Here is an 18,327-nt window from a genome sequence, read left to right on the forward strand (position 1 = left end):
TGTAATTTAAACAACCCACCACGAGGCTGACTATGTGATTCTCTTGAGATACAGGAATATTCACATTGCCTTTGATGCTACCTATGCAAGAAAAGACAGAAGCATTTGGAGTCATGGTTCAATAAATAAGGCTGATTTGAGTCTAACACAGTGATTTTAAATTTTTTTTTTTTTTTTTTTAGGTAGAGTTTGGTTGGCTGTTTTGCTTTGTTTTCTTTAAACAAAAAAATAGTTTGAGATACTGAGCACCAAAGCTGTGTAAAGGTTGGAAGTGGCTGTGAAAGCTATTTGGAGTTGGACTTTGTCACTAGGGGGCACTTAGTCACACAAAATTAGCTGTGTTTCGGCTGGGTTTTTTTGTAAAAGCTTCATTTTTAAAATATCTTCTAAATATATCTGGGTTTTTTTTTTATTTATTATTGATTCAAGAGTATGCATGTATAGCCATAAATATCTGCAAACACAGAAGAGTTTTAGGGCAATGATCTGCAGTGAAACATTTCCTCTGGGACAGGGGATAAAGGGGGAAGGCTAAGGAGAGGCTACAGTGTACAGGATTTAGCGCAAAAAACACTCAGGCTAAAAATACACCAAAAGGCAGCTCAATTAGTATTAATTTAATTAATAAAACCTGAAGTGGAACAAATTATCATATTTAGCAGCGGGGACGGGGGGGATAATCACAAACACAGATACGTTTCTTGAGTATCAAAATCTGTCTGCTATAATTTTACAAATGCAAAAGCTCCTGTTGTTAAAAACAAACAAAAGCAGAGCCCTCATTTACACATACCAATCATGAAGCACCTAAGATACCAAGTGGAGTGCACTTTCGTAAAAGGCTTTAAAATCCTTGACACTTCATTGCATACCATCTAGATTCATTATGCTCCGGTGGTTTGTTTTGCTGGACCCTGCTGTACCCCAGTGATCTTCTGATGGGATGCTTAAGGTTCGCTGGCAGCCTGGCCACACACGGGCATATTGGCAGCTCCTGGTACACCTGTAAAGCTGTCTTTGTGTTGAGAAATAATGCCTTTTACCTGCTGGCTGGACGGCTGTGAGAATTTGCCATGGGACCTCTTTTCTCCATACCCCTCTGATGGATAAACAATCACAGTGGGCTGGAGAGTGAACGATGGGGGGTGTCACAAGCGGGTGGGTTTTGCTGTATTTTTTTTTTCTGGCTGTTACTGCCAATCACAAGAGAGTAAAGGCGGCACTCGGGGACTGTGTCTGCCAGGCCAGCTTAATGCTGAGGCACGCAGAATGCAAGTATTAGTTTACACATACTTTCAACAGGCATGGCGTGCAGTTGTAGTGTGTCTGTCAGCGTTGTCCTCAGCTTCTGACCAAAGCTTGCCATAGAAGGCCTCAGTCCAGTGTTACTTGGGATTTTTTTAGCTGTCTGGGCAGTCTGACAGGTTAGTTATCAAATTAATCAGCTGTAGTGGGAGGGTGGAGCCAGGGGTGAATATTCCAGGTGTGAACCTGAATGAGTCTGGGAATGAGAAGGGATGGTAACTGCCAGACCACTGGTGACAGAAAACCACCACTGAGAAGAAGAAGAAGCAGCAGTGACAAGGACCTAACATATGCTGGAAGCATATGGTTTTGGTTTTTTTAAACTGAATTGCCTCAGATTAAGCCTTTGTTGGAAGCATATTGAAGCTTGGAGATTTAAACAGTTTTAAAAACACAGGTTCAGGTAGCTACATATCTAGGTGGGCATTTATATTTCCCTATATCTCTTGCCTCACATGGAGGGAATGGTACTGGGGTGCATTTTGGAAGACCTGCAGGTGGGATTGTAACAACTTCCCATGATTTCCTGTATCTTTTCTGTTTTAGAACCGTTGCTAATGATTAATGGACATGTGTATATACCCACAGCTACAGTATTGCTTTTGCATTCATGGACTTGAGGCCAGGTCTGGTTCTCTGAGTGCCCCCTGCATGGCTTTTGTCCCTCCACAAATGGACATGGAAATATTTTCTATTCTGTAGGTCAGAGGGAAGCAGCATTAAAGTCCAGAGGTTACTGCATATGTGTACCCTCCAACAAGAACCAAGAGAATAGACTTCCTGTTGATAGCTAAGGAATTTAAAACAAGTCTTGTGGGCAGAACGGAGAATTTAAAATGCAAGTCAAACATAACTGTGGATTATAGTAGCATCACTGAGGCTGGTTGGCAGGTCAAGAGTATTGAGACAAACTTTTTCTGGGTCCCCTTTCATGGTGCTGGCTATCCGCTACAGCTTATAGGAACTTTGTCCTTTATGGTGCAGTCTTATCTGTGCAGGCATCAAGGTCTCCCCTTCTGTAGTATGTGCCAGGTGCTCAGATGGCCTGTATAAGTGTTTCACTGCACAGATCATATTGCAGGACAAAGATTTACAAGCTGAAATTCTTTTTTCTCTGTCTGTCATGATGAATTTCACTGCAGTGCGGCTCCCACCACATTTCCTGGAACGCCAAGGTTGGACACCTGAATTCACAGTCCCACTGAGTGTTGTTAAGGGAAATTTAAAATTAGGTTTTATGAAAACAGGATAAAATTATGCAAGAAATAAATATCTGCACATTTCATAATGGCATTCCCTCGTGTTGCTTGCAACCTAGAGGGGAATAACACTTCTTACTCTTGTAATCAAAAAGAAATAGATTAAAAATCATTATGATCAGATTGGTTTTGACCAGTTTAATTATAAGGCTGGGAATTTTAAAAATTGGAAAGTGAAGTTTTCTCTCTGTTTTTGCTGCTTAGGCGTTTTAAGTGAGGCAGGTAGAGGGCAGTAGGTGCTAACATTCAGGGTATCTTCTCCATTGTACCGGTGCTGGGCAAATCGCTTGACTGGTCTTCAGCCCTGATTGTAGGTAACCTGATTTTACATCGAAATAGACTGGCAGCACTCACTCAATCTGTTAACGCAACTCAGCAGTGGGAGTTGTAACATCTTAGACTGCTAAAAGTGGGCCTTCTGGTAGGACTTTAGAATCAGCAATGAAAATAGTGCAGGCATTGACTTGGGGGTTCTCCATGCAGGTGAACTTTAAAGCTGACAGCTGATTTTGCCTAACACAACTGAGATATTTAGTGTCTTGTGCAGATTTTGGTTTTCACTTTTAAAATAAATGAAGTGATAAGCATTATTTGTCATGAAAACGAATCTCTGGAAGAACAGATTCATTTCCTCTAGAAGGAAAAGAACCATAGGAGGACTACTATATGAACAAATTTTAATTAATATATAATTGTATTTAATCAATGCAGTATAATTAGATACAGTGCTTAAGAGTTCATTTTAATGGCTGTTGGGCTATTTGTAGTCTCTAAATTAATATCTGCTTTATGAGCAAAAATCCAACACAGATCAGTTCTCGAAAAGACTCGTTTGTTTTCCTCTAGTGATTTTTGTGCAGTACCGAGGAGCAAAACCAGAAAACCAGCAAACTGACAAGTGGTAAAAACTCCTGTAATACCTCCTAAACACTTGGCATTTCCAGCCTGTGGCATGGAAGAATGGTCTGGTGTTAGCATGTGGCTTAGGGTACTGCAGATCAATCCCTTGCTCTCAGTACACTTTCTAGGTAACTTTGGAAGTCACAGAGGTCATTGTGTTTGTTTATTTTTTGCTGCACACAGAGCCTGATACTTTTAATACTCAGTAAGTCTGTTCTTCTTTTTCCTTGGAAATTTATCTAAGCACTGGTCAGTCTCCTGTGGTTGGAGGCGTGTGTATCAGCTCAACAGGAAAGGTCAACAGCACCCTGTATGACACCCTGGTAGGTAGGGCATCCCCCCAGAGCAGGAGGACATCACTATGCCCCTTCAGCAAAGGAGGGAAACACGCCCTCCCATGTTTAAGGTGTCCTGCATGTGCTCTAATGACAAAACTTAGGTTCAAAAAAAGAGCATTGCTCTGACACCTCCCTCTAGCATGGTCCCTGAAAGCACAACAAGCAAAGGGGAAACATTTCATTTGTGGCACCTGGAGGAGTTTAGATATAAACAGGCTGCTTCACTGCTCAGCACTGCCAGGGTTTAGGGGTCCTTAGCATGACCAGAAGGCAGCTTTTAAGTGTGCAAAGAATCTGAATGGCAGAAACCAGTATAGTAAACACTTTGTGTGCCGGGGGGTCAAGAACTGAGAATGATTTCACTGGTTGTCTGATGCACCCCCCCTGTTGAGAGCAGTGCAAGATAAAGAACACAGCTTTACTCTTCCTTTGTCTGCCTGCCACCAGTGGGCCATGTCAGTAAGCTGGTGGATGTACTTATTGAGGGTATCCAGACTCTGAAGTATTTTCAACTGGGGCCTTTATTTTAGCGTCTTTGTTGTTGCACATAACAGCAGCAATGCTGGATAAGGCCAGAGCTGTCTCACTCAATATCCTAGCAGCAAAGTGAAACCTCCTCACGTGACTTTCCCAAACTCCAGCAGTTTGTGTTTCAGGGACTTCCTGCGCCAGAGGTGGTTTCTGTTTGCTTATCAACCCCCAAAGGATTTCCCGTGTCTCAGCTTGTTCGGTTGTCCCCTGAATCCATGTGAAGTTTTAGCAGCCGTAACATCCCCTGGCAAAGAGTTCCCGAGTTTCCTTTCCCAGTTGCATGGAGAGCTGCTTCCTCATGTTTGTTTTGAACCTGCCATCTGCCTGCTTCATCTGATGCCCCCGGCCTTGTGTTAGAAGAGGCAGCAGTCAGTTCTGATTCACCCCTTCCATGTCACTTATGATTTTACAGATCTCTATCATCTCCTCTGGATCATTGCTTTGCCAGGTTTCATAGCTGTTGCTCCTTGTAAGCCAGTCTGTACTTTCAGTCCACCACCTTACCCTCTTTTGTTCTTCTCCAGTTCTGTACAGAAGTGGAAGGATCAGAATTGCGTGTAATATTTAAGATGCAAGTGTCTGTATATACAGAAACACAATGGTTTCCTTTTGTTTTTCCTCTAGTTTTCACTTTGCTTTCTCTAATTTGTGAACACAGAGATGATGTTTACACAGAAGTTTTATCACTCCAAAATCTCATTCCTGAGTAGCAATGTGCTCAGAATTCAGTTCAGAGTCCACCACTTTTGAGTTTAAATTAAAAGTTTTCCCCTGAAAGTTTCCTAGCATCACTTTGCATAAATTGCACTTCATATGTCATTTTATTAGCAACTTACTCTTGTAAAAGGTTCTTTAGCTTCCATCATTTCTACCCCAGATAACTTAATATCATCAGCAAACATTGTCATTTCTCTGGTTGGTCCCTTTCTTGGGTGATTTTAAGAACACGTTGAAGAGCATGGGTGTCCTCAACATGAGGCAGCAGGACTCCACTGGTGACTTCCTTCCATGGTGAGAACTGGCTGTTCTCTCTCATATTCCTAAGCTCTGTTTCCCGTCTTTTAAACATTTGCTTTTCTAAATCTGTGCAAAGTTGTTCCCTCTAATTCTGTGCCTGTTAAGTTTCCTTAAGAAATCTTGCAAGTTGTTATCAAATATCTTTCAGAAAGCCAAATAGACAATGTATCTGAGTATAAAAAAAAAAGTCCCACACAGTGCAAGCCCTGAGAGAAAGTAGGAGGCGGTCGAGAGACTTGTTATTGTTGCTCATCTGAACTATTCAGTCACTTGTGACAAATCTTGGTGTTCTGCTGCTGATGGTTCAGTAGCAGCTGGGCAGAGGAGGGCTCTGAGGATGTGGATTTACAGCAGGTTTATGCTGATCCATGCGTGAGCTTCCCCAGAAGGGGACTTCTCCTTGCCCCCACTGTTGTTCCCAGCCACGCGTCTCCATCTGCACAAGTAATGTGGCTGATCTGAGCTGATATGGTTGAAAATCAGCCTATTAAGTAAGATGAGAATTTTTAGCTGAATCGGGACTGTGATGTGTCTTGACCCCGTGATGCAGCTGCGCTAGTGCTGGCACAAGGGAGGAGGAAGAGCACATCACTACAGCAGCAGCAAGAGCTGGGCTGTCTGTTTTTGCCAGGTATTGAACAGTTTAACCCAATCATGAAACCAAACCCTAAAGAAAGTTGTGTGTCTGTAGCTTGTCTAAAGTGATATTTTTAGCTAAGATTATTTGGGTGTTGAGTATGAGTAGGTGATTGCATGATGCCATTTGTTTTCCGGCAAAGAAATAGTCGTCCACGTTGCATTAATAGAATTGGTGTATTCTTTTCTCAGAAATGAGAATTAAAAATTGAGGGATTTCTTTATGACTTTCTGTCTGTGTGGGTTTCTCCTGTGATCAATAAGCCTAGCTTCCCTTATTCCAGTGGGTTTGTTACTATGTTTAACTTAAGTTTGGTGCTATACCATAGCAACCGATGATGTTTCCATTTTTTCTGTGATCCTGGGAGCTAGTTATCTGTAATCCAAGGGACAAGAAGTATTGTTGAAAGTAAGGACATTACTGATATGTTTGTATGAACAGAAGAAATCTGAAACTCTGAGCTGTTTGCAGCTCTGCTGTTCCAGAGTCTCTGGCTGTACATCTAATTAACCATCCATTTAAAAATGCTGGCCACTCCTTTCACTCCCTGCCAGCAACATCAAGATGTAAAATTATTTTTTCTGAAGATATTCTTCTCATATACTTACAATAATTGGACCTAGGCTTTATATTGTAAACAATCCAAAGTATACAAATCACTTTAATTATAGCAATAGGTCAATATGTTAGTGATGCCCAAAAGTTCTTGGGGGAGGTGTGGATGCTCAATTATCACATTTTCTTTTTTAGATCCCTCAGAAGGCAGGAAATTCAGTCCTGTCAAATTGGTTTTTTACTCTTCACTAATTATTTAAGTAATAGCAATTGATGTGGCTTTAGTCCAAAATAATTTCTAATCTGAAGAGAAGTTTTCCACATTTCCTTTGTGTTTCTTTTCACATTCTTTAATTAGAGTTCATATAATGAGTTGTGTCTATTATAAATAAATACTAATAATAAGCTAAACAGAAATATGCCTTTTCCCCTTAATCCGTGGAAATATGTGAAGACCTTATCCCTGTGGTTAGCAAGAAGCCAATAACAAGTTTTGTTGACAATCAGATACAATATTGTGTTCTGTCAGAAGAAAAATGTCTCATCCTGAGTGCTCAATTCAGTAGAAATTAGTAATTTACATGTGCATAAAAGCACCGTATTATGACTATGTCACTTAGTACTTGCTGAAGGTAACTTGGTCAGTAATTCACATGCTGATTCACGTCAGGCACGCAGGATTAATTTTTAATGCCTGGAAAAGAATACAGTTCACTGGGGAAGAATAAACAAGGTGGGTTTTTTCAGTCATTAAAAAATATTTCAAATCACTTGGTGCTAAGGACTCTCTCAGAATTCCTTTTTCACCTTTGCAGAAGACACATTAATCTTACCCTCAGTGTGGGGTATCGTCATCACTACCAGTATTAGTACACACCCATGGTTTGCAAACTGGGACTGGGTAGACTTGTCTCTTAAATCAGTCTGCCAGTCATGAACATGGCTGCAATTTCAGCTGTAAATTCTACTTCCCCTTGCTGCTCTTGGCATGGCACATCCTACAGGAAGATTACTTAGCTTGTAGTCTGAAGGCTGCTATGTAAATAGTAGTTGTGTGCTATATGGTCACGTTCTTCTCGTAGGTCTCCATAAAACTGCACCTGCAGATTTTAGGGATGCAAATTGTACCTAGGTACCAGCTTTTGGTATGTACGTATGCTCCTTTGCAAGCAGCAGCAGTATATCTTGTGGGCAGAAAATGCTTGTGTGTACAAAACCTGCAGGTGTGGCTTTAAAGCCCATTTGACAATTTACCCTCTGTGCATGAAAAAGGTGCGCTCTACCTGAGCCTGCTTAGACTCTGCCCGAGTGATCAAATTGATACAGTGCATCATTTATGCTTCAGCGTTGGGGTACTTTGCAGATTCTGGGTACTGCATACCACCTCACTGCTGTTATTTTCAGTCTCTGTTTAATTAAAAGGAAACATTTAACCATGTTTTCAGTGACGTATGTGAGTTCAGTTCTCACAATGATTTCTCCAACTGAACTTGCTTCATCACCTCTGCCGCTTTCCACTTTTGAGCACTGCCAATATCCAAGTTGGTGTAGCAAGGATGGCACACAGAGGGAGGCATGAAGGGCATTTCTAAAGTAAGCAAAAGGCTCCTGCCAAAGCAGAGTACGGTGCTGTTTGTGAAGCTTGGAGCATCAGGGTGCTCCACCTGCAGCAAAGGAGACAGTTGCAATTAGCCACAGTATGTGCAATATACACTCAGTTGTTATTCAGCTGGCTGAAGTTAATGGTAGGACAGATTACAAGCTTGAGCTGCAGGTTTGGCTTTAAATACATTAAGCATACAAGAATTTTTTTTTTTTTTGCAAAAGCTTAAATGTGTTCTCATATAGTGGTGGTGAATCCTTTACAGACTGGCCTTCAGAGTTAGTTTTGGGGTTTGGGGGAGGTGGTCTCACAAGATCTTGAGTAAATAACTACTATCAGTTCTCTCTTACGTGAATTTTCTTTTACTTCTGTCCATAAATTATTGTATCCTTTTTTTTTCCTAGTCAACTACCTTGTCAGTATGGAGAATACAGTTTGAATTTTCTGATGTTCAAGGAACACTTTCAGAGAACATGACTAAAAAGTTTTTGTATGTCTCTTGAACTTCTCTTGTTGAGGTTTGGTTGTGCATCATTATAGGCTCTTGTAAGGAGTTCCTTAAAATATCACCAATTTAGTACTGTTTTGGAAAAAAAACCCCAAAACCCAAAAAACCCCAAACCAAACAGTACTACACCTGTGTATGCAGAAAGTCAGGTATAGATGTTTAATAGGGCTATAAAGTATGTTTACCTGAGAACCTTGTTTCTTTATAACAATAAAAACTGAGCGTCCATAATCTTTTCTTAGAATGGAGAAACAGTGGGAAGAAGAGGTTTTACAGTGCTCTTGACATCAAAAATTGACTCAAATTGCAATAAGCAAATAAGTAGCCTTACTTGGTAATATAACCTGCTTTGGTAACATTTCAGTAATGTAATCATCAATGACAAACATAAAAACTGTGTATTCTCTAATAATTCACATTCACATATCGGAAATTTAGATTAAATACTCTTGTCAAACTATCCAAATCCATTTGAGAACTGAATCTGTAGCAGCGGTTGAGCTTCCCACCCCTCTTCTCTCTCCCCAGTTTCTTTTGAGTAGCACAAACCTGAACCCTTGTGCATCTTGGATTCATATTATATTCTCAGTCATGGATGACCTTTTACAAATGACTTCCAATAACTACAGCTGAATTCAAGCACAAGAGTTGGTCGCGAAAGGTCATACTCTAGTTACACAAAACGTAGATAAATTTGTACTCCCTACAGCAACTGATTGCTCTAGGGTTTTGTTTTGTATCTGACCAATCTTAATTCAGAGCCATGCATTAGGAAAGGTTATGTCCTAGCTTTGTTTCTCTTTGCCTTTCTCCTCCTAGTTTTCCTTCACTATAGAATTAGCCTGTTTAGAGAATTTTTTGAGTTTTCCAGGTGTTAAAGTTCTGTTTCAAAGGGATCCTATTTTACCTTTTCCTTTTCCCCTCTGTTCTTTACTAGTGGATTAATTCCAGATTCTCCTGCATGTAATCTTCCTTGTAAAAGTGAGTAGTGTCTTTCTGTAAGTGTCACATTCTCATTGGGGAATATTTTACTTCCAAATGGAGTAATTCCAGAGAAGTTATTTGAGGCCAGTGTGCTAAGAGCATGCCTTAGAGTGGCACATTTAGACCTTAAACAAAGAAACATGGCAGATTCAAACACGTACAGTTTATTTATGTAGGCATAACTCAGAATGAGTAGTAAATTGAAAGAATATTTGCTCTCGTCACCACCGGTCACTTCCTGGCCTTATGTTGTATAGACAATTCATCTCCTTTTTATTTCTGAAATACAGAAACTGTAGACTAAGGCTTCCCATGGAGACTTTGCTGTGGGACTCTACTTTGTAATTAGTGCCAAGAAGCTGGATTTTTCCACCCCTGTTTGGGCTTGCTGCATACTCGTCTTGCACACACCACTGCTTCTGATTCACACCAGAGAAGCTTTGTAGCTCAGGTGTTTGTGGTGCAGTTCTCCTAGCAGGTGAGTCAAAATAAGCTTCTGTGGGCATAACCCTGTCGGAGCTTGCGTGCTGCTTCCCATTGGTTACTGGCGCCTTCATATGCCATTTCCAGGGTTTTCTAATTAAGATTATATGGGGATAGCGTGCTTCAGAGCTGGATATCAACTCATCTTCACTATAAGTGAAAAACGAACAGCTGACCTTCTTTAGGATATGCCACATTGGATGGTCATGACTCCATGTGGCTTTGCCTCAACATGGTTAATCTGACTGCAAATTTCAACTGCAGTCACATTCCTTGTCTGGGTGGGGGCAACCATATGTTCTTAATACAGACAGAAACCAAGCAGGAACCAAAATCAAAGCCAAACTACTGCAATGTTTCAGCCCTACTGTGAGTGTGATGCAAAGCTTCAGCTGCCTAAGACCATAACAGGGTATATTAAAGAGACAGCTGTATGTCCACGGCTTTATTTCTGTGTGGGGTCTGAGTATGTAGATTCAAGCTCCAGTTGCTCTCCTTGGTCTTTTCCGTCATGACAGCTCTTACTGTGCTGTTCTTAGAGTAAATGCCAGATAGTTTTCCTTCAGCAGAAAAAAATCAGGGTCAACCATCCCTCATTTAACACATACTAAGGACCTTGATACAGGAAACTGCAGTGGACCAGCTGATGGGTGGAAACATCTTCTTTTGTGTCAAAGCCCAGAAACCTATTTTCTAGAAGATAACTGCATAAGCAATTGAGCTTGACACTGGAGCGTAGTCAAAAAGGCATTTTAACAGATTATGTGACCTATCCTCTAGATGATCATAATATAAAGCACCATAAAGCACAATACATAACTAGCAACATGAAAGTGGAGGCTGGTGGTCTATGTGATTTCAAATGAAAAAGCAATGGCCCTTGCAGTGTGAGAACTGAGGCAGTTACTACCTTAGGATTTGGATCACATTGTGATAGAGTTTGAGGAAATGCATCTGCTAAGCCATAATTAACTGATCTTTGCCTGCCTAATTGCAGATGAGTAGGAATCCATGATTTGCTCCATTCAGTTCCTTAAGGAAGCAGCAATCTGAAAAAGTCGTGAAGTAGTTGGATAAAAGGAAAAAGCATTCAAAGTGGTTGCATAGTGAGCTGTAAAGCAAAATTGAAACAAACTATTCTTGTTGTTAGATACAGGGTGAATGCCAAATAGGCACTGAAAATATACACGATGTTCAACTGGAAACCGTCCAAACCATATCAATATTGTGTTGATGTTAAAACCAAATATGCTGTCTGGCATGTTTCCATTATCTCAAATCTTCCATCCTTAAAGGAAAACGGTGACAAATTTTTGCTTTCCCTTTTCCCAGATATATAAAGCACAACTTTCTAGAAGAAAACTGGCAAACAAGCCTGCCTACTACCTCTGTTAGTGGGCATCCTGGCAATTCTGTCTCATTTGAAAATACTTATCAATGCTGATGAGGCAGAGGACAGGTAAAACTTCAAATTTTTAATTAATTTATATTCTAACATCTCCTTGCCATGAGTACAGTTACACAATGCAGGATTTGGTCCAGGAATGGATTTGAGTTACACCCCCACCTCCTTTTTACGCACAACAGAATTAATGAATGAGGGCCCTCAGTCCTATTAAGACTAATGTTTCTTTGCCAGTCCAATTTTTTTTTTCCTTTGGGGTCTCTTCATGTTACGACTTTGTTAGGTGGAAACCAAATGGTGTATGGTAATCAACACAAGAGATTGGGCTACTCTGAGCTTTCATAAATGTTTAGTTTCCCAGGGTCCTTTGAACCTCCCAGGGAACAGTTCTGCATTGCTATTAGAGACTGACAATTAAAGGTCTGTTTTCATATCAAGAGTAATCACAAAAAATTAGCTAGGGAGACCTTGGAATGCTGTGAGAGTTTCAGTGTTTTGAGATGGCCAACTTTCCTTCATTTGCTTCAATCAGTATCAACTTGGTTTTCTTTTTATGTTTCCTACTGCCAGGGCAACTTACGAGTTGGCGTTGTGACAACTGAGAAGGATTATGCAATACCGTGAAGATGTGATTAATACATTGTAGGCCACTGTAATCATATTCAGTTGCATAATTATGACAGAGGTGCAAAAGTAAGCTAAACTAGGTTTTGAAGGCAATGCTATAAATGAGCAGTTTTCAGTTTTCCGAATTCCTTCTTAGAAGAAGGAGGAAATGCTGTGCGTATCTGCAGGAGCTGTGTTGCTTACAGATCTCGGAGATTCTGTGGATAATTTATAGCAAATGTATGTTCTGTCCTAAATATTTTAATCTTTGTGTGCCAAGTTACAGGCTTTCACAGAAGATAATCTGTTAGTGTCACACCTTCTCTGTTGTAAGTCTGAAAAACAAATCTGAGTGTTTCTTCCTCAGGCTCTGGTGCCATGGGAAATTGCTGCAGAAGTTTGTCATGAACGAGTGCTTTGGTTTCCTTTCACTTCTCAGAATGTGCTCTGGTAGATTAGGAAGCCAGTAATGAAAGTGGGGTGGATCATACCAAATAGGTTGCATATGAGTTTGTTTAGGTCTATAAAAATAAAGTAAAATCCACAGCTGTTAGTGTTTCTGTCACAAACTGGAAAAAACAAAATTAAACTGATATTAGAATATCGAATTCCCTTTTCAAAACTGGTTTCTTATTAGTGCCATTCCCACATGCAGTTAACTGAATATGGCTGTTTCAGAGCAAGGCTGAGGGTCCCCTTTACCTCCTGGAATTCTCCCCAATTTTCTCAATCTGCTTGGAAACCCTCAGAGACTTGAGAACAGGGAGACAGACCCAGAATTTCTGTTTGTCCCCTGCCTTGCTGTCATGCCACAAATAGTAGTAGGATTATCTGAAGACTTAAGGAAACAAACTTTTTATTCCAAAGCCTTCATTTTATTGATGTTGATGATGGTTGCTTAAAGTATAAATTGGGATTTGATTTTTGGGAGGAAAAAAAAGAAAAAAAGAAATCCTTTGTTGCTAGGACCTGTAGCAGTCACGTCACAAAAATTGGCAGGTCTGTGTATTTAAGGGATTTTACACTAATTAAATGCAGTAGTAGTGTTTTGCCTTTTGAAATGAAATCTTTTTTTTCTTCTGCTACATACTCAGGGAACAAACATGCTGTCAAAATCCTTAATGTATCCAACTATTTGAACATAAGAAACAGCATCAAGCTGTTATTTGTTCTGTTGGAGTGTACTCATATTTCAAATCTGAATCTTTTGTACCTGGTGATCTTAATTATATTTGAGCTGGAAGTAGTTTAACATTAAAAGGAATTACAGCAGATTAATCTGTAAACCTGCACAAATATCACATTCCTTTGTACGGAGGTAAGCAGGGCATAGTGTGCATAATTACGTGTTGTTCTCTGTGTAGGTTGTGTGTGTAAGGCTGAGGAGTCAGTGTTGCAGTTCCTCGTGACAGCATCAATTATGGCACGCTCTCGTGTCTTGCAATGGTCAGTTACATTAGAAAACATACATTGTTCCTCTCAGTAAGGTAATCTTCTTTATAATAAGAACAAGCAAGCAAAAAAAAAAAAAAATTAAAACCCCAACTTGCCCTGGAAACAGGAATTGATATGCTAATTAGCGTATGAAAATACAGAGAAATCTTTTCAAGAATGTTTGCTGTAATTTTTTTTTTCTAAAGTGATATAGCTTGAGGTCAAACCAAGAAGGCCATTTATGTCAACCTTCCAACCATCCATTACACTTTTTGCAACTGGAGAGACAAAAGAAAATCACCAAAAATTAATTGGGGAGGTCTGTTTCTCCTGTCCTGATGCAAAACCATCCTTGGAATCCAGTTGCACCAGTTTAGCCTCAGTTAGAGCAGCAGGAGGGCAGAGCCTCAGCAAGTAAGAATTGTAGTTTGTATGGTAAATACATCTTTTGACCCAAAGTATCAGTGAAGTGCAGTTGTCTATGATTAAGGCCTTTTGATTTGCTTGTGTTTTCAAGGCTGGTCAGATGGCACTATTGAGCCCATTTAGGAACAGTTTGCCAGATGACAGGTAAAAAAAAGAAGTTTCAGGAGAAATATAGGAGAAGAGCAAGCCATCCGTGTGCAGTCTGAGTTGCAGAAGATGTGTCTCTTGGACTACACTGGCTACCTGCTGGGCAGCTTCCGTATAAATTTCCAGACGGCAGTAAATTTCCCAGTTAGTTTGATGTTCATGCATTCAGTCGTCTTGCATAAGCTGCTACCTCATTGCAGTGGCTCTGGAAAAACTGTCATAAATTTTGAATTTAGCATGTGTAGCTCTACCGGTAATGAAACTTCTGGCAAGTCTCAAGAATTACCTGCATTTGGTGAGACGAACGCGGGTGTTGCTGGTGGGACTGGCTGACATGTTCTGACAGTTCTGGTTTTATCAGTGTCCCATTGCCTCATGTCCTTTGAATTTGGAGCACTCTCTCTAGTGGAGCCTCTTGAATCCCTCTAGTCAATGCTGATGGTCACCACAAGCGATCACAAGGCACTTAAACAGAAACATCCTTCTCGAAATCGAGGGTGCCATAAATAAAACAGAGATTAGTGCTAGTCATTGTAAGAGAATTCTGGGGAATTTTTTCTTTTTTTTTTTTTAAAGCAGGACAAAATTCTGGCTACTTTCAATGACAAAGCCTTCTACTGCCTTACTGTTAACCATCAGCTGGAAACTGAACCCCCTTTCAGTGCTGTAGGTGTTTTTCATGTTTTTTCACTGCATTTTGTAGCTTTTCTCCTAAAACAAAAGTACAGTACACACCAGGACTTTGCAGGCTTCCCCATATAATGGTGCCAATGTATTTCCACCCTAATTTGCAGCATTTCTGTTATTACAGACCTTGGTCTCTTCTAAGCACAACTGCTGACTATGCCAAATTCACGTAGTTGTTCTGTGATGAGGACAAAGATCATCTAGCGAATAAACGGAGAACACAGTATTCAATTTGCTGGTGACCTTGAATTTGATCTCCTATCCTTAACAGCCTAGTGAATCTCTGTCCTGTTTAACCCATGTCATCATTACTGGTATATCATACAGACTACTTCTGCAACTGCCTTTTCCTTGATACTGTAGTATTTAAATTGTCAAAAGAAAGAACTAAGAGTGAACAACGAAAGAACTACCATAAATTCTTCTTCACCTCTCCCTTAGCATTGTCAGGAATGGCCACAAAGGTCTTTCCCAGTCTTTCTGTTCATTTTCATATTTGTCTGAGGTAGAAACCACAAGTTTGATTGATAATGCAATTTGCATCTTGAGGCATCACTGGAAATACAATGGCATGAAAGGCTACTCTAGCGGAGCGCACTTTTCCCCCGGGGCTGACTTTAGAAACTCATTGATGTCACTTCCTTCCTCAGTCAGCAAGTGAATTTTCACTAATTCTCAAGACCAGCTGTCCATGCTGTCAACATAAAGTTATTAAAATTCCTTTAAAGTGAATCAAAATAGCCTAAAAACAAATGTACTGGGAAACAGGAAAGCATCAGTATTCAAAGTCCACAAAGCTTTGAGCAAAATAGTGTTGATCTAACCAGAGATTTCAAACACTCTGCTTTCCTAGCAACTTGTATATCATTAGAGAATGCTAAAAACACATACTCCTTTAATCTTCTATTACCAACAATCTATTTGGTTAAAATACTAGTTACAAGAATAAATTCTATTCTCCCAAAGATGAACTCAGTGAACAAGGGAATACATTTTGAGAAGTCTCCCCTAAATGATAGTTGGGGCGGGGGGTATAGCCAAAAAAGCATAATTTTTATATTTAGCAAATAAAAACACAACACAAGCATGCAGGAAATAATTACCATAAGAGACAATCTTATAATATAGCCTAAAGTGATTATCTTTATCTGCATTATCTATAATGCTTTCATTGAGGAGTATTCTCAGGGACAAGTAGGGAAGATTATTTTCCTTTAGTTAATAGAGCCTTTGTACTGTATTTTAACACTCAAGATATTTCATCTCATTTTAAAAATTCTATCTTGTGCCACACATATCAGCATGAAAAAATACTGATATACTGAAATAGAGTATCATTTCCAGTGCTGGAGGTGGCAGCCACCCGTGCTAGGCAGGCTCCCCTGAGAGTTAATAGTGATACTGACAGGTCGCAAACAGTGTCCTATCATTATTACTTAAAAAAAACCTCTGGGTACATGTAGCCTAGCTGGATAGGTAAGTGTGAAATTCCTGACTTTCCCCAATACATGTGGATGGTCTCCAGTAGCAAAGGGATGGTAATTGATACCAGCTGCCCTTTTGACAACTAGCGCATGGGAACAGTAAATGAGGCAAAATTACTGTCCCTTTTGATCTAAAAGGAAAGAATAGGTTTGAGGTGTCATTGCTGCTGCGATCCCAGACGGCTGTAGAAAAGCAATGTTCTGTCTAGGCTTTGATCATGTCTTCAGGAGCACACTGAAGGACATTGCAGAAGGCAGCCAGAATAAGGAAGCAAGACCATAATTCAGCTTGCCACTTTGTGGATATTATCAGGATAGAATTTCTCCCTTGAGCCAGCTGGTGCCTAACCTCAGTCTTGACACAGGCATGTAATTTTATTTTAGGGTAATGGCAGAAGCTGCTTTTCTCCTCCAATGGTCAAATCATGAGCTGGATGCTACCAGTCTCTCAGGCATGTACACATGCCAGCACTACGTATCACAACATTAAAATGCCCCATAGCACATATTTGAAATTTGTTGTCTTCACTTTGAATATTGTAATTTCTTGTGGGGTTCCAGGTTAGCAAGACTGGCTACCTATCTCAATCTTCTTTTTATCACATCTGGATTAAGAGAGGCTTGTGTTTCTTTTACTTTAGGTGGATTTCCATTTTGAAGTTTCTAGTCATTTGTACCTGTTAAATTCTGTTTCTTATTATAAAGTTTGATTACTTTTTTCTGAATTAACAGGTTTTTGTTCTGTATGTACATGATCATATTCATTAAAATATGTACAAACTAATTATTTCCTTTCTTTTTCAGAGTCTGGAGAAAAATTGCAACAACAGATTATTAATCAGGTATTTTGACACTTTCATACTTTTTGTTACTGAATTTTTCATGTAGAAGAATTGTAGCAATTAAAGGGGAGAACTTCACGGGACAGGCTAATATTAATTATATACATGTGCTAAGGACCACATATCAGACAACTGCCTGGCTCTGCAGATGTGTTGAACTCACAAGACTAGCCATCATTTTGATTTAAACCTAAGATTTGCCATTTAAGCAATTTAGTGCTTCTCAATGTGTTGATGTTGAGGACAAAGCCTAGAGGTAATTTGTTCATTGGTATCAAATTTTGTAGCATAGAATTATGGGTTTTTTTAAAAAAAATAGTAGTATTTCTCCTGTTTGCTAGTATTCCTTTGAAACAACAGAAAGCCATCAATACAAAATACGTGCACAGGACATGTAAGCAGTGGCTTTCCATGTTGTTTAGGTTTTCATTTCTGCCATGAATTTTCATTGAGGCTTCACTAAACTGTGACATTGCTTGTGCAGGCGTTTTGTGTCTTGTCTTTATTACTGTATCAGTTAGGAGCAATTATTTAGAAAAAAAAACCTTTCTATATTGCCATTTAGCATTTCAGCATCAGGAAAAGGAGATAGGAACTGTACTGAAAATAATTTTCCCCTAACCAGAAAGAGCGGAGGAAACCCAGAGTCTGCTTTCCTAAATTACATGTTCTTCCGGATTGAAAGGACCTGACTTGTACAGAAGCATCGTGCTGCTTCTCATTCTTGGCTTCTTGTCCTCTTACTGAATGCTGTTATCCAGATGACATATAAATGGGTGTCTGGTTTGATCGTGAGATTTATTCTGAAAAGTCACTTAAAAAGCAGTCATTAAAATATTTGTATTCCAGCAGTTACCCTCCCTTAAGTAGTCTTCCTTCCAAGCTATAAATTGAGGCATTGGCATCATTACATCACTGTTATCTGTGAATTGATCATCTAGATGGAGGACTAACCTGCCAGGTGACTGACCACCTAAGGCAGCCTGGTTTGGGTCTAACAGCATTTCCCCTGCCATGGCAGAGCATGGCACGGATGTCAATGTGTCACTTCCAGTGGTCTGAGCTGGCACCGCTCCTGACCGAGTAAGCCCTTGCGCATCTGGAAGCTCATGGGAAGCCTGGTCCTGTGACAGCAAATAATATCCAGAGTTGTTACAACCTTCCTGTTATCTTGAG

General features: G+C 39.9%; 1 protein-coding gene across 9 annotated transcripts in view; it reads left to right on the top strand.

Moving 5' to 3' along the window:
- The window catches only part of CHST9 (carbohydrate sulfotransferase 9), a 96,232-nt gene that overhangs the window by 56,610 nt on the left and 21,295 nt on the right, over positions 1 to 18,327 (top strand). For 5 of the 9 annotated variants that reach the window (XM_030012571.1, XM_030012574.1, XM_030012570.2 and 2 more), the window contains one exon: positions 17,114 to 17,151. The exons of 1 other annotated variant lie outside the window; for it this stretch is intronic. In XM_030012571.1, coding sequence (XP_029868431.1) covers positions 17,114 to 17,151 — 38 coding nt within the window. Of the gene's footprint in view, positions 1 to 5,689; positions 5,982 to 9,947; positions 10,116 to 11,548; positions 11,580 to 17,113; positions 17,152 to 18,327 lie in introns of those variants that run through there. 3 more of the 9 variants (XM_030012578.2, XM_030012577.2, XM_030012576.1) reach the window with 3 other exon arrangements.

Source organism: Aquila chrysaetos, chromosome 4, assembly GCF_900496995.4.
Source record: "Aquila chrysaetos chrysaetos chromosome 4, bAquChr1.4, whole genome shotgun sequence".
Classification (NCBI taxonomy): Eukaryota; Metazoa; Chordata; class Aves; order Accipitriformes; family Accipitridae; genus Aquila; species Aquila chrysaetos.